The following is a 27,658-nucleotide window of genomic DNA, read 5'->3' as shown; positions in this document are numbered from 1 at the left end:
ATTCAAATTTGAGAAGGAAGAGGGAAGGTTACATTATTGTATCAAGAAAATAGAAATTACAGAATATTTTCATGTTTCTTTTTAGAAGGAGGATACTTCTGCAGAAATCATCGTAGAAAAGGCTGTGGTAGAAACAAATATAAATTATTCTGATGATCAAACTGTAAATGCCTCTCCTCCATCTCCTAAAATTGAAGATGAAGAAGAAGACTCTTTAAAACCATCAACTATACCCACAGATAATATAAGCAATCTGGTATCGTCTGGTGGTAGTACATTTGATTATTTATATGAATTCTCAGAAACTCGAAAAGTACTTGAGGAATTCTTTAAATGTCCACCACCAACAAAAGAAAAGGAAAACAGTACTGAGTCTTTCCCATTTCAGGTATCAACATTTTGTTTATTTTATATGTATTATAATCGACGGAAGTAAAATTTACATAAATACACATTTAATATTATAAACATTATAAGTTTATTCATGCCTTAGTTAAAGCTTTTAATTCTTTTAATGTAACTTTATCTTATAATGTTAACACATGATTTATATTAAAAAGCATTTTCTGACTTTTGTTGCTTGTACTAAAATTGATTTTTCTATGATGGTAACTATGTTTTAAACTACCGCTTATAATCATACTCTTTTCTCAAGGATTTGGATTATGAACTGCGGAGACAAGGAGGAAGTGCTTATGTTGGTCAGCGATTAGCTAGTGGTCCACCAACAACAGAGGAAGTTCTAGTTCATGAATCTCCCAAGAAACAAAGAGCAGATTTTCCACAAAATGTAAGAATATTCATTCACAAACAAATTTCTAAATGTGCATATATAGTAATTTTTATTTGTATATAAGCCATTAATCAAATTTGAAGTTAATCATCAAAAATCGATCTACAATAAAAAAAAAGATAAAGTCCAAAATATATTACATAGCATCGTTTTACTTAAAATGAAGTTATATTTACTTGAATTTTAGTGTTTCGTCTCTTTTCAGGCCGGTGAACATGAAAATAATTTCTTAGACCTCTCAGTAGGTACTGGAAGTAGTGAGGATCTCGGAGAAACAGAGGTTGGACTGCAAGTTGGGCACTCTCGTAATTTTACATTGAGTCCTGAAACAACTGATTGCGACAGTAATTGTGGAGATCTCGATAGTGAAGTTTCATTAATGATGATGGATAATGAATTAATACCAGCTAGTGGTCTTCTTGGATCAGTTGGTGATTTAGGAAATAATTCAGATTCATTGAGAATATATGCTAGCATGCCAGTTCTTGAAGATGGCTTATCTAGTGGACACGCCAGTGATACTGATAATAATAATCCAACTGTGATGTTGATGAAGCGACAAATTAATGAAATTGAAAAAGAAATTATTCAACGTAGTCGTATTAATGATACTACTCATCCAGCTACCACGGAGAATGATTCAGTTGGGAAAGATCTCTCTGGCTTAAATGTCGGCAAAGATATTTTGCATTCCTTAAAAACTTCATCGCCTGATCTATTTGTTCCTAAGAAAGAAAATTCATATGATACAAATGAGCTTCAGCTTGATGGTTTGGATCCTCTTGGCACACCACCACCACCAGCACCTCAGGCTAGACAAAGTGTTAATCTAGAAATAGGTGGTGAAGTTGAAGCTGCTATTAAAGACATTAGAATGGCTTTGCAAAGGACTAAGACTTTACCTGTAAAATCTTCTACAGAAGAATCAGCTGAACCTAATGTCAGTCCTATTTGGATACCAAGGTATTTCACTTTCCTTTTTTTAAAGTTTGTATTCTTTTATTAGTTTTGCAAATATTTGTATATTTTTAATACGAATTAAGGCAACAGCAATTATATTCGAATTTTAATTTATAAGTTCTATATTAGTATTTTTGCTATTTCTCTTGTTCTTTCAAAATTTTAAATAAAATCTTTCAGTATCATATTCAATTCTTTTAAAGTTTGCATTAAAATGCCCGATATGAGCAATAAAAATTACAAACATGAATTATGTGTACTGTTAAACATCTTTATATTTACATAAATAATTTATAACGTAAGATTTTATCTATTCTACAATAGTATTTATTGTTACTATCATACACATCAATCCACAGAGTATTCTTTATTGACAGTAATACATATATTTATTTTAGTTATTATAAACATCATTATTATAAATTTTTAATCTGAATATTTTCTTATATAAATATTTGTACTGTTTAAACGGCATAGTCTCAATAATCTATTGTAAAATAAAAATATTAAGAATACAAAATATTATAAAAAAGAAACTATTTTGCATAATAAATTAATCATTCATATTTGTATTTGAGATGTAATTACTGTTCTTTAAGAACATCTAACTAAAATGTAGTCTATCGGATGGCAGGCGGAGAATTTGCGTGGAAAATAATAGCGAAGAGTCCGAAGTTCGTCGTACGGGTGAAGAAGCAGATGTTGAAATCGAGGAGGGTCCAGATGAAGAAGAGGCAGATACTGACCTCGAAACTGATCGTTTACTTGGACAGCAAAGAACAGACGACCAGGGTTTTTACGACGACAAGGTAAGATATATAATAATAAAATAATATTATTCAATAAGGTCTTTTTAAATCACAATCTTATGAATTGACGAAATAATCTTCGCGCAAGTTAGTAAAATTAAAACACACCTCTAAAGATAACAGTATACGTATATGTACTATACATATAAACTGAAATCGTCATGTATTTTGTTGCAGGCGAAATGTATAATATTAAAAAATAATATCTAATCAAAGATACCGAATACATATAGTACAGTTTTCTTTCTAGTACAAACTTTAACTTTTCTCCACTTTTTTATTATTACAGTTATCTTCTTATGTTATCATGTTAACTTCCCAAATCTTGTATTTAAAAAATTACTGTTGGTTTTTATTATTCTAAATATTTATTAAAAAAAAACATTTACAGCAATTTAGAATATAGTCCTTACAAATGTTGAACCAGGTTCTGTCAAAGATTTTTAATAATTTTAACCTTTAATAATGAAAATTAAAAACTTACCGATATTTATTATTTATTCAATAAAGTATTTTTTATTATTGCCATTTATAATTTGGATTATACAATTAACAAAATACTTTGTATTAAAAATATTACTTTTCATATATAACCACGCAAATATATGTATGTACAAATTATTATTATCGATACTCTATGTTAGAAGGTATCTGTTGATTCAGTATTTTATTAGTAAGTAATTATATACAGGGTGTTTGAAACTTATTTGTCACGAGCGTCACAGCGTTATTCAACACCTCTGAATAGCCAAAGATCTGCAAAAAAAGTAGCCGCAAAATTGACCATGACCTTGTTGATGTTAAAGGTCAACATTTTTTTGTTGCATCGTATTTTACTCATCGTGAGGACAAAAAGTATCCAAGGAATCGTAAATCGTAACTCAATAGTTCCCTTGGGGGAAAAAAATGTTAAAGTTCCATTAATTTTCAAATTCAGTTTATTTGTAATTTGCTTATATTGTGCAGTCAGATGCAGGAAAAGTAGCATCTATTGTCATACGTAGGTACTCCAGATCCACTATTATAAATTCCATATCTCCCTTTTTTTCTCTCTCGCAGCCGCGGACTCGCATTTCTACATTCCAAATCAATTTTTCTCCTAGATGACGCCCTGACTTTAGATTATGAGAAAATTGATGAACCGGTTGACTAGTGTGAGATGGAGTAGCATCATCGATCGATTCAACAATTTTTTTATCGTCAAGGTCAGTGCGTGATCTTGGGGAGAAATTTGGTCGGAATGTAGAAATGCGACTTCAGGAATAATAACGAGAAAAAAAAGGAGATATCGAATTTATAATAATGGATCTGGGATATCCATATGTGACAATAGATGCTATTTTTCCTGCATTTGACTGCCAATTGTGCATAAGCATATTGCAAAGCGAGTTTTAAAATTAATGGAACTTCAACATATCTTTTTTTTTTTTTCAAAAAAACTATCGTGTTGCGAACCACGATTCCTTGGAGACCTTTCGTCTTCACGATGAGTAGAATATGATGCAACAAAGAGATTTGATCTTTAACGTCAAGGCCAAGGTCACATCGAGGATTCAGGGTGTAGAAAAATGCTGTGATCATGACAAATCAGTTTCGAATATCCTATATATATCAAGAACAAAACTCTTTTATTCGTTAAAGATTAATAATTTTCATATTATACAACTTGTTTGATGATATGATAACATATAATTGTTCAATGGTCTTAATCCTTTATTTAGTAATACAAAAAATATTTTAAAAATATTCTGCAATATCTAAGAGAAGTTCAGTAAAGTTCATTAATTATAAAATAATGTTATTTAACGATAAATAAATTTAATAACAATAAAATATCATTTAACTGAATAAGATACTAAGATAAATATTATAGTTTACAAATGTTAATAGTAAATATTAGCTTTTAATAAGGAAAAGGAAATATGGGTTTTACAAAGGAATTATAAAAACTCTTAAAAGTAAAATTGAAATAGTTTCGTGTTTATATCTTGTTTATATTTTATAACTATTTACGATTAGAAAAAATTGTTGAGGTAAAATTAACCGTTATTTTTATACAGAAAATATTTTGATTTATTTCACATCTTTTCTATTTTTATCGCCCCCTTCTCGTGTATTCTGCGAAGAAAGATATTATAATGCATAAAGATTAGTTTATTCAGAATACGTTAAACTAAGTAAAGGATTAAAGTAAATAAAAAATATGCCTTAGGTAGTGCATGATCTGTGTAGGGGTATTATCTTAAGGGTAAACAGACTAACATAATAAATATAATTGGTGTTACATAGGGGTGGAGGAAGCCTAAGACTAGGACAATGTTACCACCGATGAGTGGAAAAGTGCCAACTCCTAAGCAAACTCCCCCGAAAAGCCTGAGTGTCGTTCCGGTAGAAAGCCCGCTAGCACCTTCGGAACCCTTAGCTTCGACCTCAGCCTGTGTATCCACTTCCGCTTCTGCCTCTATTTCACCTCCTCCAGTAGTTTCCGTTATTCAAGCTCCGCCTTCCGATTGTGATGTTACTACTCCTTCACAACCTACGACAAGTCCACAGAAGACTCCAGCCAAAAATTCTCCCTCGTCCCCTCAGAGTCTCAAGGAATCCAGCAACAAGGTGAAAAAGGTGCCCCTTCAATTAAATTTCATCAACCTATCTTCTTTTATTATGGCTGCTACTAATCATACTGCTACTACTCTCTTTTCTATTCATTTATTATTACCAGTAGTGCAATTAACATATTCAGTTAAATAACAACAAACAACAAATACCAATTGATATACTTACTACAATCTTCTTGTTATTCGTTATTTGTTTAAAAAAAATAATCTCTCATTATTTAAAAATTAAATGATTATCAAATAATTATTAATTAAATTATTAATTAATTAAATAAATAAAAATTAAAGATACTTTTCTATGTTACAATTGTATATCACATTTTGATATTCATAAAATAACTAATAATTTCTCATGAATGTTTTTCAAAAGGATTTGTTTTTTATTTTATTAATTTCGAAAATAAGTGTTCGATAAAATTATAATCCTTTTCGGGTTTTTATATCTATATTTATACCTTATATTTGAATCCTCAAAAATTTCGAGTTTTAGAGTAACTGATTGCATTTATTTGTAATCTTAGTACAATCCTCCTAATCAATAACATCATTTGCTATTTCTTCCACTATATACATAGAGACCATTATATGGGGGGTTCAGAAATCAATCAGTGCAAGTCCAACTTCCCCGAAAATGAGTTACATAGTCCAAAAACTATTTTATTATTAAAATATTCCAATTGATAAAGTAGCTACATTTATATGTGGATGTCGGAGACGAAAGAACACCGGAGCCTCCGGAATTTTGGATAATCCCGCAACATTGTAATCTGGAGTCTACGATAGCTGTAATTAAACAATTGTAGTTATTCAATCCGATTGTAATTGTTCGAGATTAATGATAGTGAGCTTTGGCTCGAAGCGACAGTCTGTCGCCGAACGTAGCCGCGGTCGCGGGATGGACGCTGTGTCTAACAAAGACATGGAGTAATTCTATAGCTCTCCTTAAAAAGGAAATAATTGTAACACTCGACAGTAAACATTCCAACGATCTCTGTCCCGTAGCTCGCCACGCGCAGACCCTATTCTTCGAGTAAGATGATTGCCAGATGTCGATGCGTCTCCGCAGTACATGTTCAGCTAGCCCGAGGGCCCGTTATAAATCTTAAGATTTAGCTAACTAAAGTCCTTCAAACGGACGAACAGTCTTTGTCCCAACTACAGGAAAATAGGGGAGATCTATTTTTCAACGAGCGGTGCCTCCCACTAGCAACTTTCCCTCGAGGGCGGCTAGCATCTTTTTCTAACCACCGATATGGAGATTGACCAATTAGCAGCAACGCCAATTTCCCTTACTTTCTGAACGAAGGCTTTTCTCGACGAATCCGATAATCTCGTGTCCTTAGACACACCCCATATAGTTTTCCCCTGTGGCATCATCGGGACGGGGATTCATTCTTTTGCGATCTCATCGACGAAAAGAGTAACCCCTTACGACCAGTGAATATTACGCGTCCGACTTAGATTTTGTGAGCACGTTCATCGATCATCCCGTCGACCGCGGATTCGTTATTGAACCTAAGATCATTGTCATTAGTTTCTCGAGTATCTAATTACCACGGTTACTTGTCCGGTTCTATGGTAATCGTATTTGCACTAGCCAATGTCTTCTCTATTGCATAACGACACGTGTAATCCAAACGAAGATTCGTTTCACGCCCTTAACCCTAATTCTAATGTAAACCCGACATAGATATAGAATAGATTTCGGTACTTGTATCGACCACTGAGTTACTGGTCAAAATTATTCAGCGGACGATCAATGTAAGTCACTTTAAAGTCGCGTTAAGTTTACGCTTTGTTGTTTGTTATTTAGAGAATAATTTCAACGTGAGAGAATAAAATGAAAATTCCCCTTTTTTGTTATCAGAAAATTATCTTTCCTCTGATAGTGGGTCTGAAGATAATTATTTAGGAATGCTGTCCTAGATTTCGATGATTTTTTAAAATATTGTAGAAATTTTAAACAACTTTTCCCTTTGCATGTTACCGCCGGACTCTTTTAGTATTTGCAGAAAGCTGTCGATATCACTACAGAGAGTTCTACCTATGCGTGTATACCTGTGACATAGTTTACATCCATCCACCATTAATCTCTTTATCTTTGTACCATACTTCACGAATCGAAATAATTATTCACAACTGCATACGCGAAGCTGCAGGAAATGTGTCCGAAAATTTGTTCCGGCGGGATAATATCAATAAAATATAAAGCTTAGTATGAATTATAATTATGTTATTATTACCCAAATTATATTAGTCATAACGCGGCGACCAAATTTTAAAGACTAACTCGAACCTAACGCTGACCATTAAGGGTAATCATTTTTAATATGCTGTTGTGCACGAAGCTGTAATACGAAAGATCCGTGGAATACTTAACCTCGTCCAACCTTCGTTTATATATACTACATGTAAAGAAAAGATAAGATTTAGGACCTTCGTTAGCTTTTTAAATCCGATGCCCAATTATATTCACTGTAACGATACCGACAGTTTCTGCGAATATCTCGGAAACTAAGATCGAGTGGCGGTTACGTGTATAGAAAAAAATTGCTTAGAATCATGCCCTTAACGACATATCAAAAAGTTATGGAAATTCAATGTGGCGGCAGCTTTCTAAATAATTAGCAAAATTTGTTGTAAAGAAAGTTGTAAAGAAGGAATTGTATTCGATGTCCAGAGTATCGACTCACGAAAGAAATTAAAAAGAAACACATGTTTGATCTGATACGTTGTACTCCGCTGCATTATTATAGGTTTTATCGAATCTTGCCTACAGTAAATGGGAAAAACACTAGCATTCATATCAAAGGTAAATCAAATGAACTTTGATGCCAGTGGCTTTGAAAGTGATAATCCGAACAAATATTTGACATATCACAATTCTTTGATTTAATCTGATTTCTATTAAAAAAACATAGCGTTTTCTTTTCTTTCTCTTACGGTTAAGCTTATTCGTATGTCATCTTATAATAAAAATCGCTTTTTGTATCTTTATTAGTATTATCACTTTTTTAATATTTATATTTACAACCATATAAATTGTAAGAACTTTCATTATTTCGGTTTCAATGCTAATGGACTTGTTCTGATTTGCTTCTGAACCCCTCGTATATAATTTCCATCTTTTCTTCCTTTTCGGTGATTAAATATGAATTGTATAATATACTAATCTAAGGAGATACATATCAATGCAATTTACAAACTATACAAACACGAAGTAGTGATAGATAGTTACATAGTACGTCACAAGTGCATGCATATTAACAAATTCAAAACAGTTTTCGTTATTTTCGTAATGCAAATAAAGTAGAGCCAAATGGTAACGGTAATCTTTAAGTACGGTTTTATTAAAAAAGTAATCGCCTTATCTTTTATTTTTCAGTCTTTTATTCTTCTTTTTCAGATCGCATTTTGAAAAATATTACAATATTAAAACAATATCGCGATATTAAGGTAGCTAGATAATACAAAAACAATGAAATAAAAAGCATATACATCCATACAGTTTAATTTAATTATTAATTTTATAAAAAGAGACTCATGTTTCGGGTTAAGGTCTTTTGAAACTTGTTTAACTATACATTAGCTGCAATAAATATTTCTTTAAAACTTATTTATCGAGACAGTTAGATTTGAAAAACTATTGCATGAATGAAGCTTTGATAAGTGGTACAAAATATAATTTGCAAAAGCACGTATCCATAATATTGTATGATGAATTTTCGCTTGTTTTAGTAGTGAAGTAATTGCAAATATTTTTATGTTTAATAGGAAAAAGAAGAGAAGAAAAAAAGCAGAAATAAAGAAGGTAATGAAAACTATTTCTATACTTTTTGCGAATACATACAAAGTACATGTTACTTCATTATTTAGTATTGCTTTTCGTAATAATTTTGTAATATTTGTAATAAGTGATATAACAATAATTTTTATTACTCACTGAGGAATGTTATTTAATATCATGTGATATATTTTTCTGGTTGTAAATAGTATAGAAATATAGTGATAAATCAGAAAAAGATCGCTTATCATAAGTATTTTAGAAAATTAAAATATAACGTTGCTATGTTAGAAAACTTCATGATAAGCTAAAGGTATATGAAATTAATTGTTTTTATCTTATTTGATACTGTATGATATCGATTAAGAAAGCAAAAACGCTTAATTAATGCTTATTTAATCTTCTGCAATAAGATTAAAGTTTATGTGGCGCTATAGATAATGTTACTTCTATGATCTTACTCTATAGTCGATTCAAAACAAACTCTAAAAAATATTCCTAACTCTATCATTTTGATTATTTTAACTATTCATTTTCAAATTATGTACATACTAATAAATGTATAAAATGTGTCTTTCATTTGCTGCATTCCTGTTGGATATACTCGGTAGGTAGTTTAAAGTAAAATTTATCATTTTTTCAAATTTGGAACTTGTAATATAATCAGTTAACTGTTGAAAGTTATTTGATTTTACATTGATGATTGAAGACTGTAAGAATTATGTTTACAATTTTGCTATTTCTATAAATTTGGAAGGAATAAGAATAAGATTACTAATAATACTAAATAAGATTACTAATGGATAACTTAAGTAACAACATTGCTTTCAATTTTACGCGACAGTTTTGCTGTAGCAAGCAAATTATCTAGGTGATTTATAAATATTAACATCACTGCATGTTTGGAAGGCATGAATTTGTATCTCTTTAAACCCTTTGATAAGATGACGACAGATAGCTTGATAATATCCGATCGGCTGATAACTGTTTGATCTAATTCCTTTTCTGAGAATATTTATGGAAGTTGATCAGTACAGTACGAAATGTACTTCTGTGATGTACTTATAATCTATTTAGATGTTAGATTTGTTAGAAAAAGCTAAAAATTAAGAATGTCCATTTCAGTGGAATCATTTTATCTATTCATTATATAACTGAATTGTATACGAATATTAGTTATACAAAATTAGAAACTTTGGATCAAGCTTAGATCTATTGAAACTAGTGAAGAACTATTACAAGAAATCAACTATGGAGTATAAGAAATATGAAGAATAAGAAGTGCAAAGGAAGGAAATTATATTGTTTTAATTAAATATAATTGATAATTATAATTTAAAGATTTATGTGATACCAATAAATATTCATATATGAAACATATATATTCAAGCAGGTTCCAATTTTCCATGCCTGACATTAGTCGTTGAATTTAAAGAGATAATAAATTAAATAAATCAACCAGAGAACGTATTCATTATTAGAATATGTTAAAGAACCATGAAGAACATTAAAATTGTACTATACTTGCTTGCTATACCAAAACTTTCAACGCATACAGAACCGTTTTGATACTTAATTACGAAACAAGAAAGAATTGGTAATTTTGTAAGAAGTCTAGAAAAGATCAGAAAATGACATCAAGCGAACAGTTGGTTAATAAGAGATATGGATATAACGTTAACAGACAATTTAAAAAATGATGAAACCTCGATGGGAAGCGTTCCTGTTCCAATACGCGCGTCTTCAATTAGACTTGTTCAGTCATCGTTCGATTATTCTTTGTTGTTCGGCAATTTGAAGAAGGAGAGATCGCGTGAGAAGTCTAAATGGTACGTTTCTTTGAACGTTTCAGCTCTTCTCAACGATTCTTCAGTTTTGATCGAAGGAGTATTGTTCCGAGCCAGATATCTCGGATCTACTCAGCTCGTCTGCGAAGGAGAACCTACCAAGTCGACTCGTATGTGTCAGGCAGAGGAAGCTGTGTCTAGGATAAAGGTACGCTTATCATTTTCTTATTATATGTTTGCATTTTACGCATATGCTCTTTACCTTACGACTTACTTCTTTCGTTTCCCTCCTTCAAAATTATATTTTTACTTCTTTGATATCATAGGATCTGGCAATTATTCCACGTTAAATTAATATGATTTGCGGAAACAGTAATTTACCAAGCGATTTTTTACGATTTATTTAATACGAAAACTACATTGTTCATTCAATTACAGCATCCTTATTAACATTCCTTTCAAAAATAAGAAATTAAGAGATAATTCAAATATATGGCAGAAGATACGGTAGGATATAGAACGTGTAACTTGCATAAGAAAGAGCAAAGAACATGACATGTATTTTTGTATTTAGGATGTCAGAAAAATTCTACACGCAATTTACTTCAAAATTACAAACGATGAAAGAGTAAAATTAGAAAACGCAATTAATTTGATGTGGAATTTTCTTATATATTTTATTTCGATGAAACCTATCGCTGAGCCCTATTCTATACGGTTATCTGATCGTAACCATATGTATTTATAATTAGCAACATATTTAAATATGTTAGGATATCTAACGTCAAGTTAAACGTTACATACACTCATTTACGCTCTATGTGCGCGGTAGAGATCACGTATAATTCTCATAACTCTCGCATTTATCGCGCGTTACTTATAATATTATTATAAACGATTGCAACACTGCGAAGTAAGGGTAGATTGTCCACTATTAGACATATTTGTATCGTTTGCACAATTCATTCGGTAAATGCATGGCAGATCTTTAGTTCCTTCGAAACTTCATAATTCATAGGTAAAGACCTGCTGCTATCGTAAGCATTCCTTTTTTTTTTTTTTGTTCATTTCTTGTTTTGTCAATACGGATATGTTTGTATATACGAAAAGTGGTTTATGTTGTGGAAAGATTACAAGAAGGGAAGAATAACTCCTACTTATAGAAGATTTGTGTTTGATAAACGTGAAATTTCTCGATCGTGAAAACAAAATGATTCGTACTTTAATAGAATATTAATGTGCATAATTAATTATCGAGTTTCGATCATTCATTGTATAAGACACGCATTCGATTTTTACTCTTTTAATATCAACATAGCTCTCAATAAATAATATAAAAAGTAAGTTCTTAAGATATTAATTGTATCTAACTTTCACTTCGAGGTTTCATGCGTGCATATATGTATAAAATAATTATAAGATCAATGGCAGGAACATTCAAACATAATAGTACATCGAGTGAATTTACTTAAATATCTGATTCCCTCCTTAATTAATATCAATTTCACGATTGTACGAGGGATCATTTTGATATTTGATATTTGTATTATTTAATCTTGAAACTTTCCATTTATCAAACACTCTATAAAGAATATATTGCATTGAATTCAATAGGGTCTTTAGATCTTATCTTTAGATAGTCTTATCTTTAGATAGGATTAAAATTTGATAATTTGAATAATCAAATGTCTCTTATTTGTTCTTCACGGTATTTTTTATTTATACCTGTAGATAGTTATTACATATACATACATAATATATGTTCGTTTATACCTATTGCGTTATCTGTGCAATATATGCAAGCTGTTAAATATTACGGTGATTTATATGAGATGTATGAAGAAAACTATTGTTTAAAATGATTTATGTTGAATACCTATAGAAGTGTAATATCTTTTCGGTAGCTCTATAAGATGTATGTATATGCGATTTATGTGTATAACAGTAATATAATGCACTGACGCGTCCTTGCATGTACAATAAAATGCAATATAGAATGTCATAAAAGATATGTATTATAAAAATTTATATGTATTTTATTAAATTTTAGCTGATAAATAGCCTAGTATAAAAAAGTATGTTCAAAGAAAATAAATTAAAGTTTTTGCTAAGATACTTCAGTTAAACCTGAGAGTTTTTCCCACAAGTTAGGAATATCGCGAAAACGAAGGATTATATTCGAAGTTAACCTTTCCTCAGAATTTCAACGCAATTCTTGTTTTATTGATTTCTAATCCTATATTATGTAAATGTAATTTCTGGTAATATAACATTAAGAAATCATTGACTAATGTACACCAAACGAATAATTTCTGAATCAGCAACACGTTGATTGCCAACATTTTACTTAATTGAATTATCGGATACGACTGTTTAAAATGAACAACGATCGAATTAAATCTAATAAAATAGAAATAATAATTTCGAACAACCTTATATATTAAACGAAACTTTGAATTTAAAATATTAAAAAGATTACCTTGTTTAAATTCTAATTAAAGAAAAACACGTGATTCGATATGCTGGGAATTTTAAAATATTTAACATGAAATGAAACATCGCTAATAAGAATCAACATTTTAATATAGAATGTTAATAATTTAGAAGTAGCAGCAAGATGAATTATCAATTGATTAAAGGAATTGATCGTGTTGTGGATTCTAAATACTCTATTTAAATACGATATATTTTTTGTATTTTATTATAATACCAGGCAGATACGTTGTTTTTAAGAAAGCAAAGGTACGGTAATTTTGAATTTTCTCTATGTATTTTTCATAAACTCATGTTTCACTCGGTATAAGAAAAGACTTACATTATTAGCATTTGACTGTGCTTTTTCTACACACATGCTTTGATCACGTCTCTTCTGATGAATTAGTGTTTTGTTCCATCTTTACACCGAATTATTTTATACAGTATCATATACCTTTGTAATTCAATCGATTAGTATTCGAATAATTTTCTAATTACAATATTCTAGAAAAGTTACATAAAATGATAAAACTTTAAAAAAGATAAAAGACTTAGTTTCTCGATAAATTTCTATACAAAGTATTACTAATTGAGTATAAGAGAAACAATTTTACGCATCGTATGTTATTTAGATGTTATATTAGCTAATATATAAATTTTACATAAAATATTTAATGAGCAGTTTCGAATAAAACAGATTGATGCTATCTCAAAAAATGCGAATATCGATGTAAATATATAAATTAAAGTAAAATATAATTAATATCTTGAATTAAACTTTTGGTCGAGATTCTTAAAAAACTTTAAACTTAAGAGAGATAATTGATGTTTAAAAGAGGAAAGTAATTTAAATTTACACGATAATTATAATAGCATGGTTTACACCGCGTTGTAAGATGATATTTCTATCTATGTATAAAAATATAATGTCTTTTAATTACATAATTTATTGTTAAAATTATACAGGATAATCTGCTGCAGTATAAAAGTATAAAGTATGAAAATTTTTGCCTGTTCGTTTGGAAAGTCATTTGGAATAACAAATAACTTGTATTTCTCAAAGCTGAGTTGTAATATTAAACTTAAAACTTTCCAATAACAACAGTAAAATTTCGAATTGCAAGAACACTTTAAACTGTAACTACATAAGTACATATCGGGATCTATGTTCATATTTATAATGCTTTACATGCAGAATGATCACCCAAATAATCTGTTCGGAATTTTTATATTTTTCAAAAATTAGTCTTAACGTGTAACATACTATGCTATAATAGTGATAACACGATTGCTCAGTATCGTTTGTATAAAAGTATTATGTTAAATATTCTACTGATAAATAAATTAGCAAAAATACTACAGTGTATTGAAATGACATTTAATTATCAAATTAGACATTATAAAATGATTTTCCCCATTATTAGACAACTTCTATGTGAACTATTGCTTCTTATTTATATAATTTTGAAAATTCTTCCCATTTTTATATACATAATTACACAATATTGTTTAATCAGTCTGTAAATGAATTTTTTTTAGGAAATATTCGAATACTAAGACATAGTTTGATTGTACACAAGACTAATTTGGGGATTGATCTGCATTAAAATTGATCACTACGTAAAAAAGTACGAATGTTCTCTAATAGTCACCCTTTCCTCGTGTTACTACCACCACCACCACCACCACCACCTACCTATCGTTCACTTTTTTTATGTGATTTTGATGTTTCTCTGTGTTTATCTGTCTTGGATAGGAGCTGGATAAAATACCAAATACAAGCATATATCTATAAATACAAACAAATAAAAACATTGCTTTTGTTAACTATGCCATGTATATACCAGTGATAAATTAATAATACAATAAGATTTAAAAATAAGATTATGGCTTTTGCAAACCAAAGCACAATGAAAAGCAATCGTTGTGTGATCACATTGGTAAAAATTAACTTACTATGCATGTATTTACATGCTTGGAAAATTCGGACAATTTATTTTAAATATATTGGTATTATTCATGAAAAAGAGGCATATTTATTCGGCTCCTTTACGATTACTTTCTTGTGTATACATAGTTGTCTGCCCTACTTTGCTTCGTAGATTGTACGCAACACTATGTCTCTTTCTGCACGATCGTGTATTATAAAAATTTCGTGTAACATAAATCACAGTATAGAAGAAAAAAAAAAATGTATAAAGTACATTTATATTGATGGACTTGTGTGCTTCACATTAGCATATGAACTGATACGTTAATTCCGAAATAAGAATGTCACACTTTAATTTCAATTTGCCTTTGAATATAATAAAAATATAATAAGAAGTAAAAATCAACCTTGATAAAACGAAGCTAATATTTTATTATATTTCACTGTAACACGTACATATGTAAGGTAATTTTAGATACTTTTTGAGGAAAGAAAGAATATTGCACGTATCACACTCTAACTTCGAAAGTCACACAACTCGAAGACGCAAGAAACTAAGTAACGCGCTCTGAACATAATAACACGTTATTCTGATAATCAACTTATCAACAAGAAGAAGCGTACTCGTAAGATGGATTTTCCAAGTAACGTCACTTCTATTAAGAACGCGATATATGTATTTCATTATATCTGCGTTATTTTCGAATCTGAAACGGACGATATAAAACACACGGCGTCTTAAGATAAATGTGTCGTTAAAAGATGAATTTGCTTCAAGACTTAGTTTTAAAATATTATTAATAGTTATGAATTGTTAATATTTCTATAATTCTTGCAAACAATTTACTTGAAATTGATATTTATAAAGTGCCATATAATCAAAGAATTTGTAAATAATTTGATTTCAAGATATATCATCATAAATATATCAGGAAATGATTCGTAACTCATATACGATTTTACGCTTAGAAACTCGATGAAAATGAATATTATTAAATTTGTTAAATGTTCAAATGTTTCTTAAGAATCCTAAAAATGTATAGATCTGTACAGATCTGCACGATGTCCTAGATTTGAACAACGATAGGACATTCTCTGTGTGAGATGACGAGTGCCAACATCTCGAAGCATGATACAGTACCAGCTTCTATCGTATACAATTCAGTGGTTCTGTACAGTTTGTTGGCTTATACTTCAAACGCTTCACACGAATTTCGATCTGATCTGTGTGTGATTTCCATCATACCGATACTTGAAAGTTAATATTTAACAAACGTCAAGTTATTCCGTAACACACTTGCTCCAACCAAAACACGAAATAGAACAAATATAATACCGATCGTGTATTAATGTGTTTATGTACGTATTCGGTAAAAGGAAAATAACAAGCCGATTAAGATCAAACGTAATGAATTTTCTTTGCCCCGAATCGAGTTTAGCTCTGTATTTGCCGTGGTGAAGAATGTACACGATAGAGGAGAGAGTAGAACGACAGTAAATTCGAGAAATGTAAATGCATTGTAGAGGAAAAGCAAAAAAAAAAAAAAAAAAAATAAAAGTGGGAAATGAAAAGACGAAAAAATTGTCCGCGTTTGCTCGTGGTGTCGGTGGTGCGTGGTAATGTGACTAGCAAGAGCATTTGTTTTGTTTATCGTTACGGAAGGAGGGGCCAATGGCTACGGGTATGCAGGCTACGCTGTTAAACTATGGGGGGCAGCAAGGGTTTGGTCGGTACAGCGTTGCATCGCAAGGAAGCTTCGAGGAAGATGAATGCGACTCGAGTGAAGAACTCATAGGGAACGCATCTGGTGGGGGCCAGTCCGAGTCGCAGACTGTGGGGCTCCAACCAAAACTGGCCCCGATCAGTGGCTCTATGGAGCCCACCACCGTTTTCAGGCTTCACTTTCTCGGATCGGTTGAAGTTGAAGAGGAAGGGAGACGTAAGCGCCTTAACAACCACATAGTGCGGGAGGCTGTGACTAAGATCAAGGTCCGCCCTCCAACCCTTAGATGTATCATTATATTCTATTCTATAATCGTTGTTATGTTCGACTCTCCTACCTGCAACAGATTGCTTTTTTTATTTCTCGTTTCTCTTTACATTACACCTTCGCTTTCTTTCACTGACAACGAGTACTTTACGTACATGTTACTTACTTTAGTTCTTGAATCCTTCAAATTGAATTATTCGCCCGATACTCTAATAAATATATCTTCGTTTTAAAGAAACAATTTTAGCGCTTTAAATAGCAAATTAGGTATCGAAGAGTGAAAACTCTTAGATAGCTCGTAGTATTACGCAGCAAATGCTTTGTAGTGGATGCTACAGTTAACAAGATAAAGTAATAAATAGAAGATGCAAAAAATAATTTACTTAATAAAGAACATTATTCCACAGAAAGATATACCACGTAAATCTGTCAGGTGTACGCAAGCTTTTGACATTTCTGACATCGTCTTTTTTCTCCTCAATTGTAACAAAAACGTGTGACGATACCTTTTAGGATATGTACAAGAATGACAACATCTCGCAACATCGATAATGTTAGACATCTTTTGTCAAACATTGATTATTTTCAAAAGTGATGAAACTATTGCTTGATCAAATTACAGTGTTTTCTAAGAGACGCTTCCTTCCGTAAAAAGAAATGAAAAACAATGTTTATCGCGAGGAACCAACCGCACGAAAGAACGTGAAAGGAAGAATAATTAAGTCTTGCGCGTATAACTCGCCTGTATAGGACCAGTAATTGGTGCAGGAATCCGTATATTGTCCTGGTTAATAAGCCAAGTCCGATGCTGATGCAGGTTTCAACGTATGGAGCGTGGCATACTAGCGAGTGTTCAGATTAAGCAGAATGTTTTATTCTATTAAAATGTAGCTTCTAATTTCTGGGCCCGGTGTATCGCTCACACCGGTTCCCGGGCCCCTTTCGATCGCAGCCGGGACGGTCATCGTGGAGGTTTTAGTCGGTTGGAGTCCGACACTACCACGCCGCTTTTCCCCAGAAGCGACCTGGTGTCCGTGCGGATTTCCTCCACGTTAATAAAAAAAAAAAAAAAGCTTCCAATTTCTAATAATTTTACGTTTTTATTACTTATTTACCTATTATATACGTATTCTCTTAAAGAGCCACTTTTCACTTATCAAATTTACGTTACAATTGAAGTAAAATTCAGTGATTATTACCGTCTCGCAACACTGATTGAAACATGTTATCAAGTAACAGTTTCTTATAAGTTGAAAATCAAGTGAAGATCAGAGCTTAAAGCAGAAACGAAGAAGAAAGTAAACTTTTATACGTATTAATAAGATAGAAGGATAAGATAATTATAATATTTCAAAGATAATGTAAGAGAAAAATATTTTTCTTCGATAGATTAATAATTGCTTAATTGTTTTAAATGAAAATTATCTAGATTTACTCGTTGTCAATGAAAATGGGTGTAACTAGACATGATTATTTAAACGAATTGTACTTTGAATGTATAATGTTTTTCACAATTATACGTGACACACATATTTGATTAGGTTTTCTTATTAAACTCTCAGGTTTACGGAAGTTTCGAATTTCAAGTTTATTAGTATAGAAAAAATACATATGGACGTGAATTCTATTTCACCAAACTTACTAACAATCGCATTTTCAATATTGTGCATCATTCCTTGCCATAAATTTAAACATGATATATAGTAAACTTACAGCATCTTTTCTTACTGTTCTTTACTGTATAATATTGTTAGTCTCAATTAATTAATTAATTGCTTCCTTTATTTTATTCTACATGCTGCTTCTTCGTGATAGGCATTGGTACGTATTTTTTACAATACCATTTTAATTGAATATCTTTTTCATGTGTAACAAAGATATAAGACGAAACAAAATATGTAGGTAGTTGAAAGTAGGAACTTCAATTTAGTACTTTTACTCTACACGATTTTTAATAAATTCGACGACAATATTATTGATGATAATACTTTTATGATAAGCTTTAAATTATTTGGTTTGCTAATAAATTGATATTGAGATAAAAACGACAAGATAACTAGTGTTTAATCTCACAATTTTTCCTTTTTAAGTAAATATTTTTGAAAATATTCATAAAAAATTCATTGACAATATTTGTGATGCAAAATACATATTGAAAAATATACATAATACTCGAAAGCACGTTAATAAATTTATTTTACTAATAATACTTGCAATTTTATAGAATAGAAGACATCTTTAGACCAACAAATCCAGAACTACAGCGCACTTTTTAATTTCATTTATAATTACTTTTGATAACTGCCTTTGTGAAAATCTTTTTCAAACAGTCGGCAAATGTGTTGGTTTAAAAACAGATATTATCAGTAATTACATACATATATTCCCTTTAAATAAAAATTAAAGATTAATCTCTCTGTTTGTAAAGAAGATCGATAGTGTAGGTAGCTATTGATAGTGTAGGTAGTAGAGTAATATAAAAAGTAAGAATTACAATCGTCGAATTCCCTCATTTTCAGATCCATTTTGCTACATCTACCCTAGTAATCAGTTGAACAATCGTATAATATTTTCATACTATTCTTGTTTGAATTTCTTCGTTTCAATTTCAAAAGGTTACTACATAAATACTTGTCGTTGATTCAGCTTAGAAATTCGTAATTGTTGTCATTGAATCTATTTTACGTCGACGTAAAATAGACTTTCAGTGCTTCAATTTTCTATGCCATTCAAATATAAAGAAATAAAAATTTGTACGTACAGGCACCGGATGGCGAAACTCAACCAAGCACAGAAGTTGATTTGTTCATCTCGACGGAAAAGATCATGGTTTTGAATACGGATCTAAAAGAAATCATGATGGATCACGCGTTAAGAACAATATCTTATATAGCAGATATTGGTGATGTAGTGGTGCTAATGGCACGAAGACGATTCGTACCACACGAAATGGAAGAGGCGCCGAAAATCAACAGAACTCCAAAGATGATTTGTCACGTGTTTGAAAGCGAAGAAGCCCGATTTATTGCACAAAGCATCGGACAAGCATTTCAAGTAGCTTACATGGAATTCCTTAAAGCAAATGGAATAGAAGATCATAGTTTCGTAAAAGAAATGGATTATCAGGAAGTACTCAATTCTCAAGAAATATTCGGTGACGAACTACAGATGTTTGCCAAAAAGGAAATGCAAAAAGAGGTAATTCGTTCATTTCTATACTGTATATAATCTAGTAGTATATTCTGTCTAATAAACTATGAAAAATCACCCTGACGCGAGCGTAATTTCTGATCTGTTAATGTCGTCCAATATCATAAAGGAAATACAGCAACGAACTGTATGAACAATACTACGAATAATATTTGCTCCTTTTATAAAAAAAATGTTTTCTCCCACGCGAGATAGTTTCCTGATTGTACCTATTCGGAAAGAAGAGTTAAAATGTAACCAGTTTTGAGTATCGGAACATTTCAGAGCATCTCTCAAGTAACAAAAAATGTTATTAGCATTTATGGCAAATGTGATAGGGAAGTTGAAAAAAATAAGTGTATAGATGAGAAATGGCAATGGTCAAACTTGTTTATCCGTTACAGTTAATCCTGGTCAGCAGAATTTCTGAAGAATTATTGTATCAATATGGATGAATAATTATTCTGTAGCTGGATCAGAATGTAAAGAAAATGAAGGCTAAGTGTAAGACGTGGGCAACTTTTGCCGTTGCCACTTTTTTATCTTTGCATTAATTCTTTGTCAACTTTATTGATGAAGTTTATTCACTCAAAAAGTATTTAAAGTCTTCAAATTTAAATCGAACTATTCATTGGCATTTAAAGAAAATGCGAATGATATCGAAACTAAATGTTTCTAAACAGCAAAATAATAAGTGACACGAAATTATTAATTGACCTAATATATGTAATGACGAACAAAAGTATTAGCAGAGATAAGTTTTCTTATGAAACCCTGCGTGGGTCCTCCGTCCAATTTATGCATGAAAAATAATTTTCAAATTGAAATCAACGTTTAGATAGATTATACTTATCACTTCATAAAAGACTATTCATTAAAGAGGCTAAGTAAAATAGTAATCACTTTTGATTTTTTGATTGAAATTAACAAATTTGTATCATTGAACATTTACAGGTTGTGGTACCAAAGGCGAAAGGCGAAATTTTGGGTGTAGTAATTGTTGAATCTGGATGGGGTTCTATGCTACCGACAGTTGTAATTGCAAATTTGGCACCAGCCGGAGCGGCTGCTCGTTGCGGACAATTAAATATTGGTGATCAGATAATAGCCATCAATGGTGTTTCATTAGTTGGCTTGCCTCTCTCCACTTGTCAGACTTACATCAAGAATTCAAAAAATCAGACAGTCGTCAAGCTAACTGTCGTCCCGTGCGCGCCAGTAGTCGAGGTCAAAATCAAAAGACCTGACACAAAGTATCAGTTAGGATTTAGTGTACAGAATGGAGTAATATGTAGTCTACTAAGAGGCGGTATCGCTGAAAGAGGAGGTGTTCGAGTGGGTCATAGGATTATCGAAATTAACAATCAAAGCGTCGTCGCCGTGCCCCACGAGAAGATCGTCAATCTTCTTGCCACATCCGTTGGCGAAGTATGTATCACCTTTCTCTTTTTTAATTTACTCCTATCCTCAAAGACATTCGCTTTCATAACTTGCGAGTTATTGCAATATATTGAAAGTTATATTTGTATTTAAAACAATTGTTATTGTAATACGCTTCTTACCGATTGTATTTTATTTCAGATATTAATGAAAACGATGCCCACGTCGATGTTTAGGCTACTAACTGGCCAGGAATCTCCAGTGTACATATAAGCGTTTGATTGCCTGGCTGATATGCGTAGTGAACAGACAATACATCCGCCATCCACTACCATATTATTCAATACTCTACTCTCTGTACAGATTTATTCTACGCAAATTGCTTTGTGTTTCGATTCTTGTGAAATTCTATTCGTATATTCTCACCAGCTCCTGCTTAGCAAAGCAACAAAATTTACGTAAACACGTTGCGACAAATATTAATATATTGAATATTTACATAAAGCAAAAAAAAATATATATATATACATAATATATACATAAACATTTTATTTATGAATGAGATTCTCTATGTCTGTTTTCCAGTCTAATATTCGTACAACTATTAAAACATAATATCCAGATGCTGAAACTACAACCAATTGTTGCAAACCGAAAATACGTTTGATGAATTTTCATCGATTCTTCCTCACCATTGTCTAATGTGTTTTTATTTTCTATCGCCTTACAAAATAGTGGAATATTTTATGTATTGGGAAAATTATTTATAATATATGTGGAAAAGGTGTTATTATATATTTATTTTCAAAGACTGCAATGTAAGCAACTTTTGAAGTAAAGAGCAATAATTGTGTTGCTTGCACTTTATATGTGTATACATTTGTGTATATCTTCATTCATTGTGTATATTTGTTTTCAAGTCTTTACTAAAGAATAGTTTGTGATGTGTATTTATGAGAAAATAATTTATTACAAAAAGGAAATTATAAGTAGATTGACATTTATATTTACAGAAGCTCTTTTTGCGAAACAAATACAGAGAGGAAGACAAAAAATTGAGTAATTAAATTCCATGTATTCAAATACAATGAATACAGAAATAATATATGTTGCGAAATCAGCATCGAGAATCGCATTCCATGCGCGATAAGAAAAGCGAAATATGCAGTGCACACGATTATACATAGCACAAAGCTCTTTACCACCGTTTAGAGCAGGGCTGGAACTCTCTGTACATTACATAGTTAACGACGGAGTATGTTTCTGGAAGGGCCTTCATATATTTTGTTGGCTTCATGTTAAATTACATCGTTTATTTAATCTTTTCTATCCGCGAGTTGCAATTCCTTTAGTTTTTTAATTTTGACTAATATTAAGATCTACTGTCTACTACATAATGTTTCGAATACGACGTGTCGCGATAAATATCACGGTAGTTATACTGAAGAGTACTCCGTATAACATTTCATTACATCAACAAAATGTTTGTTTACAGTGATCTTTTTCAGAACTATATCTTTTTTGATAAAAGAATATTTTTAGTTGTTGTTAACAATTGCTTTGATCAAATCAAATTACTAATACCAAGTATTATTGATACATAGAAAGAAATTTAATATTCAACGTTGTATGGGCATCAAAATGTACTATCGAAAATTCTGTATTTCTTTCTTTGTTAAAATTATTATACCGAACATTATAACGCTAAATATACTTTAACAAGGTGTCTTTCCATAATGTTGTATTCTAAATTTAAATTTACTTACACTTTGATAATTGTTGTAAGATAAAAAAACTTTAACAACAAAATTTCACCTTAGGAAATAGAAAAATATTTTTCTGTGTATCGATACCATAATACAGAAAATATGAACAATTATTTTTAGAATTTTACTTCGAAATTTTAAGTTCAAGATTTCGTTTAACAATTGAACATAACACTCTATGAATTGCTATTGAAGTAAATATATGATCAACAAAACAACATCTGTATGTAACATATTGCGTAAAAATGAACGCACTTATTTTTATTACTGATGGATGATGATATTTTAATGTCGTCAGTCGTAACCGACTTACATGGTGCAATATTACTCCATCATTTTTTCACAATTAATGTAATCAAGCGAGAGCAATCTCATTAATTATACAAGCATTTACAGTTATCACGATTGAAACATGATCTTATTAAACTATTTAGAAGATACTCTTTACTTATCGAATATAAATTAACTTAAAAGAAAAAGACGTTTTAATCTCGATTTTATGTAATATTACGACTGAAAGGTTATTAACATTTACAAATGGTAACTAAATAATATTAACATGGAGAGGAGTTCTCTTCTATGTAAATACCGCGCATCAGCACCCATTGAGTTCCATCAATTTTTTGCTGGAAGCTTTCCACTTCAACTAACGACAGATACGCGATATGCAAATCTTAAGATTTCTAATGAAAGTTTGATAAAATTTCAATGCCAAAGTACATTAAATAACTATATTAAATATCATATGTCAGATCGCATGATTTTCTTAACTATTTATCATGATATGTACGTAATAATAATTTTCCTTTTCGCGCATATCAAATTTCAATTCATAATAATTTCTGTCTTCTAAATAAACTTTCATAGAATATCAAGCTTAATATTTGTAAAAGATTACAAGTGAAATTACGAAAAAAAAGCTTAAATTACTTTTGTTCTTTATGTAAACAACAATACCGAATTCATGATAGAGATTCCTCGTTATTTTTTTGCTTTTATATTTTTATTATCTCAAAGAAAATATCTTCTTTCTTCTGTTGTACAATAGGATTATGTTTTCTTTATTTTTGTATCTAGTACTAGATACCTATTCCAAGTCCTTTTATTTATATTTCTATTATTAAGATATTGAGAAATTAAAATAATTCATGTATGTATATAGGTACCTCAAGATTGATTAAAACCTAATATTTGCTTCAAAAAGAAACTTTCTAAATAATATGCCATCGTTTAATAAATTCATAATATAAGAAATACATCAACTGCGACATTTTTTGCATACTACTAATAAAATTCTCGATTAAATTTCCTTTTGATTAGTGTAAGTTAAGTGCAAAATTGCGTGCTTCTCGCAAAAAGAATTCTTCCAAATTTTTTACCATATTAATGTTTTTTTTTCTTTTCTTATTTTCTTCTCTTCATAATTATTTAAATCGCAATGATTATACAGCACTATATTTATAATTTTCAATAATATTCTTTTCCATAACAAAATATTAAAAAAATGATTAAAGCAATCTTATTTTGTTGCATAGCTATTCTGTGTATTCCAAAGATGATATACGTAAAAATAAATATATTTTGCAAAATGATGCAACCTTGAAGTATCTATGTTATAGAATACATTTTATTATTTATTGAATCTTTGTTTTATCATAAACAAAAAAAAATTCACGATAGAACATCTTTGAAATGTAGAAAGGAAATCAAAAAGGAAAGCGATTACAAAGGAAAGGGTGAATGTGAGAGAAAGTAATTGAAACGGATAATAATTTCGCCGCTTAAAGAATTATATGATTTTACAAATCCTATTTAAACCGGTTTGTTGTAATATCAAATAATATGTACAAAAATGTAGTTTATACTAATTTTATTTTGTCTGCATTTAATCAGTGCCATTTATAATGCCCTGGAATTGAACTTTTTTATGTTTTATTACATATACAGAAGTTATGTTTTAGTAAATAAAAATATGCGCATGCTTGTGTAACGGATCTGAGTGGAAAATTCTACCATCTTAATTCTAATAGAATGATTTGACAGTTTTTCGTTGGAACACTATTTGAAATGAATGACAAACAACGTTTTAATTTAAAAATTCAATTCAATATTGTCGAATGCACACAAAAATACAGCACATTTTTAAAGATAGTTATAGGAACATTGCTGCAACCAAAGAAATTATGTTTCTCAACGCATAAAAATTTAATAAATCAAATAAAAATGCTTATATACATATAATGCAACAGTTTTGTGTAAATTTGTTAAAATTTATTTAAATTTAAGTATATGTCTCTATCAAGAAATACAATTCTATCAAACAGTATACTGGTATAAAAAGTTGATTTCTTCCATTTTGTCTAATACCTTATTATAATTCAGCTCTATAAAAATTCTTCAAAATTACTGTCGTCATTTCCATTGGGAAATATGCTTCATTTATTAAAGCAAAAGTCTATAATGATAAAACCACATACACCAATGTACACTTTACAGTAAACTGATATAATTTACATTTCTTATATCACACATATATTATATACATATAGATATATATATATATATATATATATATTGTGTGTGTGCGCGCGCGCACGTACGTGCGTGTGTGAAAAAACGCAATGCGAAATTTCATATCTTTTTTTTACAATTGAAATTGCGCGTTTCGGACAAGATATATACATATATGATTATCCTTTTTCCCCGAAACGCGCAATTTCAATCGTAAAAAATATAATAAATTTTGCACTGCGCTTTTTTTCAATTCCTTATTTTATATCGAACGTAAACACATGAATTCATGATAATTTACGATTAATCGAAAACAAGGATAAATGTAAAAGTTTCTCGAAATTCATTTTTTAGAGAAGAAACGTCTTTAAAAGAAGATTAGTAATAATAATAATTCCTACAAATAATATATATATATTTTATTTTTATATAAATTACATTTAATAGAGAATATTTTCGCAGAATCGTTTATTGTCGTCAAGAACTTCAATTTAAATTCAACTGTGCATTCATAGTGGACATATTATATAAATTATAATTTTATATTTGTATGTTTATTTCAAAATTATACAATCCTATGTACGACAACAAATCTGGTTTCAATTATTAATATGTGGTTATTTATATATTTCGTATTTCAGTTGAAATGTTTTACACTTTTTAGAATTGCATTCAAAAAGTTAAAAAGAACTTACAAATATACGCAAATACATTTTGTATAATATAAATCCACTCGATACGTTTCCCAAGGAATACTATTTTTGATCGCAGACGATTAATGTTGCTGTTTATAATCTATTTAATACAAGATAATTTACATTTATTTATTGACTCAATATTATCATTCAGAAATCATTATTGCTTTTGCTTCACAAGGATTTTACTGAATATCTCTGCATAATATAGATATTTTAGATAAATGGAAATCACTTTAGATCTAATACAGTGAACAGGATAGCGATACATATTAGAAATATACGAATTAAAAAGGATGTTAATTCTTGCTTCGTTCGGTAAAAACTCACATTGTTCGCACGTTGAATGTTATTTGATTTATACGAGATAGGTACGTATAAGGTGGTTGAGAAAAGTTCATTACGCATAATGTACCAATTCGAAAATAACAAATAATATTTCCTAACAACATTAATGTACTTTGGAATGTTTATTACTTAATAATAAATAATATTTCATTAATATCATTACTATAATACATATGTAATATTTATAACAGTCACTTCTTTTGTATTTTTCATCTTAAATTATAATTATTCAATTGAAAAGATTATTTATATGATACTTTACACGTGCACGTTTTATTATTTCTGCTGATGTCCTAACGTATTCTCAATACTTTTTTATACATTTACTATATCTTCAGAAAAGGTTACATTTCTTGCAATATTTTTGATGGAAAAACCTTATTTCACTTCGTAAATCACGAACGTCTTTTAATTGTTCCTTTAATTTATTTTGTATAAATATCAAGACAAGAAACGCTTTGTTCTATAATACGAGGAAAATGATAGAGATAATCAACGTGTCAACAATTGCAGTTTCAATATATTGCATTTTTTATAATTATGTTTACTTTCAATCAAACTATCTTTCTATTGTATAGATTTAACATACGCGTACCTTTATACACGTACTATTTTTCTATGT

The 27,658-nt window shown here is 30.2% G+C and overlaps 1 protein-coding gene across 12 annotated transcripts in view; it reads left to right on the top strand.

The window, feature by feature from the left end:
* The window catches only part of LOC117237891, a 34,475-nt gene extending 10,483 nt beyond the window's left edge, over window positions 1-23,992 (top strand). Inside the window, exons 7-18 of one of the 12 annotated variants that reach the window (XM_033502302.1) lie at window positions 86-388; window positions 656-790; window positions 999-1,756; window positions 2,373-2,562; window positions 4,852-5,175; window positions 8,955-8,991; window positions 10,838-10,959; window positions 16,820-17,146; window positions 18,963-18,968; window positions 19,911-20,345; window positions 21,291-21,764; window positions 21,918-23,992. In XM_033502302.1, coding sequence (XP_033358193.1) covers window positions 86-388; window positions 656-790; window positions 999-1,756; window positions 2,373-2,562; window positions 4,852-5,175; window positions 8,955-8,991; window positions 10,838-10,959; window positions 16,820-17,146; window positions 18,963-18,968; window positions 19,911-20,345; window positions 21,291-21,764; window positions 21,918-21,989 — 3,183 coding nt within the window. In that variant the 3' untranslated portion in view covers window positions 21,990-23,992. Of the gene's footprint in view, window positions 1-85; window positions 389-655; window positions 791-998; window positions 1,757-2,372; window positions 2,563-4,851; window positions 5,185-8,954; window positions 8,992-10,816; window positions 10,960-16,819; window positions 17,147-18,962; window positions 18,969-19,910; window positions 20,346-21,290; window positions 21,765-21,917 lie in introns of all 12 variants that reach the window. The other 11 variants (XM_033502299.1, XM_033502301.1, XM_033502298.1 and 8 more) reach the window with 11 other exon arrangements.
* Window positions 23,993-27,658: the final 3,666 nt, after the last annotated feature.

This window comes from Bombus vosnesenskii, unplaced genomic scaffold (assembly GCF_011952255.1).
Source record: "Bombus vosnesenskii isolate JDL3184/JDL3185 unplaced genomic scaffold, Bvos_JDL3184-5_v1.1 scf7180000013403, whole genome shotgun sequence".
Classification (NCBI taxonomy): domain Eukaryota; kingdom Metazoa; phylum Arthropoda; class Insecta; order Hymenoptera; family Apidae; genus Bombus; species Bombus vosnesenskii.
The sequence above is the reverse complement of the archived record's forward strand: the minus strand, read 5'-3'. Positions and strand labels throughout refer to the sequence as shown.